General features: G+C 41.9%; 1 protein-coding gene across 2 annotated transcripts; it reads right to left on the bottom strand.

Annotated features, from left to right (window-relative positions):
• Positions 1–727: 727 nt before the first annotated feature.
• Positions 728–6,194, bottom strand: cxcl14 (chemokine (C-X-C motif) ligand 14). 2 transcript variants are annotated; one of them, XM_057043565.1, is made up of 5 exons: positions 6,031–6,180; positions 5,828–5,953; positions 4,745–4,850; positions 2,579–2,692; positions 728–2,149 (listed from the first exon to the last, which is right to left on the bottom strand). In XM_057043565.1, the coding sequence occupies exons 2-5, from the start codon at positions 5,889–5,891 to the stop codon at positions 2,134–2,136; spliced, it is 300 nt and encodes a 99-aa protein (XP_056899545.1). In that variant the 5' UTR covers positions 5,892–5,953; positions 6,031–6,180; the 3' UTR covers positions 728–2,133. The 2 variants fall into 2 exon arrangements, with proteins under 2 accessions (XP_056899545.1, XP_056899544.1); XM_057043564.1 differs by having other exon boundaries at positions 5,828–6,194.
• Positions 6,195–6,507: the final 313 nt, after the last annotated feature.

Raw genomic sequence — 6,507 nt, forward strand, 5'->3', positions numbered from 1 at the left:
GCAGAAACAGTTTGTTAGGATTAAAAATAGCTTTTCCCTGGAATTTGCCTTGACCAGATCACCTAATGCTGCCAGTTCTGTGTAAAGAACTTTCATTTTCAATGTGCACAATGAAACAAAACTAGTCCAACCTTCAGAAAGGGTGATTCCCCCCCCCCTCATATTTACTTTGAGGGGGGGAAACTCAAAAGCAAATATGTAAATAAAATGAATGTTTTTTTCCCCCTATCCATTCATTCCTTTTAATTCACAATGTAAAATAAAACGGCAACTGTGCATCAAATACTGAACATTAAGTCATATAATAACCTTCAAAGTAGTTGTTAAACTAGCCTTCACTGGAAGTTAGAGCACATAGTACTATAAAATGAGCTATGTTTCGTTTCTCTTTAACATAATTCAATATGTCTTATATCTTTTTTGCTACATGGAAATTAACTGTTAATGTCAGGTCTATTTTTCTTCCACCAGCATTTTTCTTATCTTATGTGCTTATAGTTCTTGTATATGTCTGTGAGCCACTTTGTGTGTGCAGAATATTGGCCTCTATTTGTGCCCAAATACAGAAATATTTTAAGGCGTTTTGTTTCTTTGTCCTGCTAAATATGTCGCAACACTGCCACCTCGTGGACACGTTGCCTCACAACACTGTCACCATTATATACAAAATTAGCATTTATCCAGTTCTGATTGTTAAATAGTCAAATAAATGAACCGAGTGCGGACATGAGCTGTTGTATAGACATTTTATTGCTTTATTTTTGCTTGAAACTCAGTGGAATGTTTTACTCTGTGTTTGATGGGCCAGTCCAAACACCCTCCATATACTCCTTATCAAATCAAAATTTAAATAGCAAAAATACGAAAAAGAAAATAAAAAAAATCCAAAACACTGTAATGCAGTAATACAATATGCAAGACACTACAAACTCCCTAAGTGAAATCAGTCTCACTAACATATTATAGTGCTATATGGTCTATTTACAGAATGCTTTATATTTCTTTTACTGCATATAGAAGATATAAAACAAGAGAAATGCACATTCTTCAAAAGGTAATCAAAGAAAAAGTGACGCGCTGTGTGTATATGTAGCTGTATATTATGGCATTAAAACAATAATGTGATATATAGTGTGGGGAACCTTCCACAGAGAAGACAAGTCTGTCATGTGGGAGCTGGAGAAACGATCTTTATCACATCGTTACACATGATGTGGATCTAAACCAGGGTCCAGTTAAGGGTCCGGTCTGAAATGATTTGCTCTGGTCCATCTGTTTAGCTGATCAAGGGAGGAACGTATTAATTCTTTACCGCTCAAAAAATAAAAACAGTTAAAAAGTGAGTTATTCTATCACGCTGGGTGGATTTCTTTAATACCATAAACACTTCGGGCGCCACGATATTCTCTACTACTGTTAATCTGCATCTGGAAATAGTTGCAACGCATCACAACCCACCCAAAGACTTGATAAACGGCCCTCGGTTTGAATAAAAGATGAGCAACGTTTCAGGACACTGTGGAGTGAAACATTATTGAGCTGCAGTTGGACCTTCAGGGCCAGAATTAGGCCTTAAAGTGATGCATTTACTGACGACAGGTTGCTTTATTCACCACAAGAGGTCCAGTGCATAAATAAATTGGCCCCAGAATATGTCGTGGTCAGTCTGAAAACTTCAACGTATGTTGGAGATGACAGCGATGAGCCGCTAACTACTTTACGTGACAGAATGGAGGCTGCAGCGTGGTCGCCGCAGAGCGTTTACACAGCGACGGTGAAGCTCCGTCTCAAGACACCAACGCACGAAGGCCTGATGCTGCGTTTAATCTACAACCTGACCACAAAACCCAAACACTGGCATCTACACATGAAACCGAAACACCCAGTTTGCTGAACGTGACCTTCTGACCTTGAAAGGAGCCCAAGAAAAAGAGAAAACTGCATCAGAACTACAGTGGAACTGACTGGAACTACAATGCTGGTTGATTAAAACTGTGCACTGGCTTATTCCTCAGTGTGCTTTAACAGGTTTAAGGAAGAAGTGAGCAGAGGTACAATCTGGAGATGAAACCACAGCAGTCACAGAGTCCCTGTTGTCTCGGTTGACGGTTGACTTGCTGGGTAACCACCATTTTAGGCTTCATACACCCTGAGGAGAAAAGACACACGCATGAAAGGTATCAAATGTATTTAGTCTCGTATTTTAGTATCACCATTAGCCTTGGGATTAAATTTTTTTTTTTCTGACAGACGTTGTAGAAAAACGTAAAGAGAAAATGACGCGAGGGAGTTGATGAAGAGCCCTTCCGCCCCCTGGTGGACAACTGTGGCTGTTTCAGGTGTTTTACTCATCTGGCTTTACTGTTGCCATATTTATAGATTCCAGGTTACAGGTTGCACCATCAACATCAGTTATTTGTACATGGCAATTAATATAAATAAAAAAGAATCACTATCCATACATTTGTTCTAGTTATAAAAAGCTAGAGTAATACGAAGGTCAAAATGTCATTTAAAACATCACTGATAACACTTTGATTATATAAATCAAATTTCTCTCAATTTCACCATTTTATACCTGTGTTTATCTTTCCAGATGCGGAACCATTTCACCAGATTCTTGGTGCTCTGGAGTTTGGGGTGAAGGCAATATTCCTGCCCTTTGAATCGGGCCACATTCTCCATCGTCACGCTGAAAAAAAGGGTGAAACAAAAGAGAACATAAAGGAAAGTCAAATCATTTGACATCATTTAGGGCTCCTGAAGTCACCACCGCTTTTTGGTACTTCAAGATATCTGAAACGGTCTGTAAATTGAATGGAAAAGAGAGGTTTGACCTGCTTTCGGACCAGTGTCCGCACGGCCCTCTGCGACAGTTTGAAGCAAAAATCACCCTGTTACTTGGCACGAAGCGCTGCCACAAAATAATGTGGCATCTAAGCTCATTGGGAGAGATTCTGCCTGCTTAGTGGCATATTCAGGCCGAAACAAGAGAAAAGTGAGGAAGAAACACACCCACACACCATCAGGGCCTCTTCATCCGGTGACACCATCAAAGCATCAGCGAGCCATTATTGTCACTGGGTCGGACGTCAAGAGAAAAAGGTTTGACTCCTGGTAAAAATCCAGCATTCACTCATTCATAAGCAGTAGATTAAAGAGTTTGGTTTCCATTTTGCTGCCCATTCAGTTGCCACGTTAGCTATTGAGATGAAGCTGGACGGCTGTACATTTGTTACCAAAGAACCAGACGCGCGCACCCATGAGGTGTGTGTGTGTGTGTATTTGATAGAGTAGCCATGAAAGTGCTCCTGCACGCTGCATGCCAATGAAGTCATATCTTTTATGACTGCAGGGAACTCACTGAGGCTTAATGTGCTAATTAGCTTGCGCTTTAGTTCCTCCTCATTATAATTCACCTGGGCAGCTGACGCACAGCTGCTGCTTCAGTCAGCGGCATGTCTTCTCAACAGTGAAAATATGAGGGGAAGGAAGAAAAGATATATGGCCCAAGATATATGAAAATAATGAATATCCATCCACCTTCATTTGAGTCAAAGGGCTGCGGGAATGTTAATGAGCAATACAGGTGGAGCACATAAATCCTGTAAAAAGGAGGGGCCAAAACAAAACACAAGGATCCTGGAGGACTGTGGGTGTGTGTGTGTGGGTGCGCGAGTGGGGAAATTCTGTTTACTCCTTTTTCTGTGGCTTTCTGGCGCCTGCTGAGACCCATTTTTCACTGGGCACCAGCAGCTGGTGGCCCTCTACCTAATGTTAATAGAGCTGTCTTAAATAAAGGCTTTGGGGGGCGGTAAATCATAGTCACACACAAACACACAGGCACACACACACATGATTTCACAACACTGTATTGCAAAAAACCAGAACCACCAGGACTCCCTGCACTGACCTGCTTCCCTTATCTACGCCTTATACCTCACCAAACACCTGATCCAAAATCGTTCCAGCAATGTATTTATTTGCATTGTCACGCTCCACAGTGTCATAGTGTGGCTGCCGTGCAAACAGTCTTATGCAACAGCTCCCTTCCTCCATGCCAGGATTCCGTTGCTCACTGTTGCTACCCCGGTGGAGTTCTTCCTGTAGTACCGCACGCGGCCAACAGGTGGCAGAAGAGCATTAAAGCTGTCGTTAAAACTGCTCCCGTAGAGGGTGACGTCACGTCTGTTGCCTTAACTTTAAATTCCAAGTTTATGGATTCAGATATTCGAATGAAACATCATCCAATGACGCAGTTAATACATGTTGTAATAAATGTTTTCTATCATATTTTTCATCTTAAGGCCGGTTGTAATGTGCACTAATTTGAAATGAGTCTAATTGCTGAAGAATTCCATCCAGAGTGAAGGTGTAAATGTGAAGTGCTGAAGGGGTAAATACTGTACATTCAGATGTGTTATTTTTCTTTTATGACATTTCATTCCTCTGTGCGAAACAAACTAGTCCAAGTACTGTAATATAGACCTCATTATGTTTGTTTTGTGTATGAGACAGAACATGGAAAAAGGCATTTTTGTAAAGAAAAGAGGGACAAAAGGGGCGATGGATGGTTGGAAAATAAGGAGATTAAGGAACTTGTTATGGAAAAGAACAGGATTGTGAAAAGGATTGAAAGGATAAAGAAAGAAATATCACAGATTGGAACCAGAAGAGAAGAAAGATCAATAAAGAATGGACGGAAACAGAGAAAATCGGAAAAAAGGTGCAAAGTGTCACTCACAATATCATCTTCTCCTGACAGTAGGGATATTTGGGTTTGATCTCCAGCTTCTGAACGTCCTTGTACCTGATCTTTGGTCCTTTTCTGGTGCACCTGCACTTGTAGGCTGGGAGGAGATCAGACACACATAAATCATCATGAGACCGGCGTCACAGAGCAACAAGGTGAGCATTTAATGCTGCCGACACGGGCTTCACACGGAGTGAGTTTGTTCTGCAGGGAAAGCCTGGAATTTAAGAGCAAAGTCACTTTTTTCCCCCTGCTGAACAAGCTGAAGACGCCTGCGCTGCTGCAGGTTTCCCAGGCATCTGTAAATGTCTGTCAAGAGACTCTTTTAGTGCAAGTTTGGATTCCAAATGTAACTAAATCCTGCCAGGTTTGTAGGCTGCACAGCCTTGAAACCAAGGTTTCCTCCATCCATCATCTGCTATCTCATCCTTACAGCTGATCAGTGAATCTGCCACGAAAGTCGAGCCAACATGTATCAAACACACACTGGACAACAAGGTTAGAAATCAAATAATAATGCAGAGAGTGATTTTAATCACTTTTAATCACAAAATAGAAGGTTGGGTGGAGGACTCGGCTGGCTCTCCTTGAAGATGTCCAACTCCAGGCAGAATAAACGCTAGAGTTGCACAAAGTGGCATCAAAGTTGATATTTTTTACACTGCTGATTTTTATCCAATATAATATTATCCAATATGCAAACATGTTTAGGAAAGCTGCATTAGTTGTACACGATCAATAGCTTCTTCCATCAATATTCTCCAGCTCTCTCATCTGTTCTCTGAAAGTGGAATTAAATATTCTCAGCTGAGCTTCACTCACCTCGAGGGGCCCTAAATGTACTTCAGGTTAACCACTGAACACTGAAGTTAGCGTTCGAGTTGTAAAAGTTTAGGAATAAAACACGGAATAGAAGACAGCAATAAATGTGTCTGGCGTGGGTTTTACAGAGAATCAGTGCAGCAGGTGGCGAGTTTATGATGGCTGCATAACAGTGTTGAATGTGGAGTCAAAACACTTCAACTTTTCCATTAGTTTTTTTTTTTAAAGTAAGAAAAATCAAAATAAATTTACCTTCTGCGCCCAGGAAGTACAAGGACACCACTAATAAGAGCAGAACGGCCGTGCATCGATGCATCTTCTCAAGTTTAGGATGTTTTTCCTCCTCTGAATCCGAGGTTGTTGGGTTTTTTCTTTTCTCTCTCTCTTTTTTTTTTTAAAGAAATAAATGAACAGTCAGGCAGAAAATGAACAGAGATGCTGCAAATAATATCCACTTGCAGCCGCTGTTTGATGGCAGAGTTGAAAGAGCAATGAGGCTTTTCTGCTTTTTGGACTCCCTTTGGAGCGCTGATTGTGCAACTCCTCCCGTGCGTCCTGGGCGCTCGAACCTCCAATCAAGTCTTTCAGCTCTCTCTCCCCCTCTCTCCGCCTCTGTCTCTCTCCCTCCCTCTCTCTGGCCGGCAGCAGTCTTTTTTGTAAAGCAGCCTGCTGTCCCCCTCCTCTTTAATATGCGCGGCGAGACCGCGCGTCATGCACTTGTGTCCAGAGCGAGGGGGAGACAAGTGGTGAACACGGAGAAAAAGAGGGGGGGGGGGCAACAAGAAACACACAGTCCACCACAACTGCGATGGGGTGAGAGAAAACTTACCAGGTAAAAACTTACCAACAGTTGAACCAGAACCAGAACCAGAACCGAGCAGAAATAACGGAGGTGTGATGCGTTCAGGTCACAGCGTTGACGAGGAATAAAC

This window comes from Takifugu flavidus, chromosome 9 (genome assembly GCF_003711565.1).
Source record: "Takifugu flavidus isolate HTHZ2018 chromosome 9, ASM371156v2, whole genome shotgun sequence".
NCBI lineage: Eukaryota > Metazoa > Chordata > Actinopteri > Tetraodontiformes > Tetraodontidae > Takifugu > Takifugu flavidus.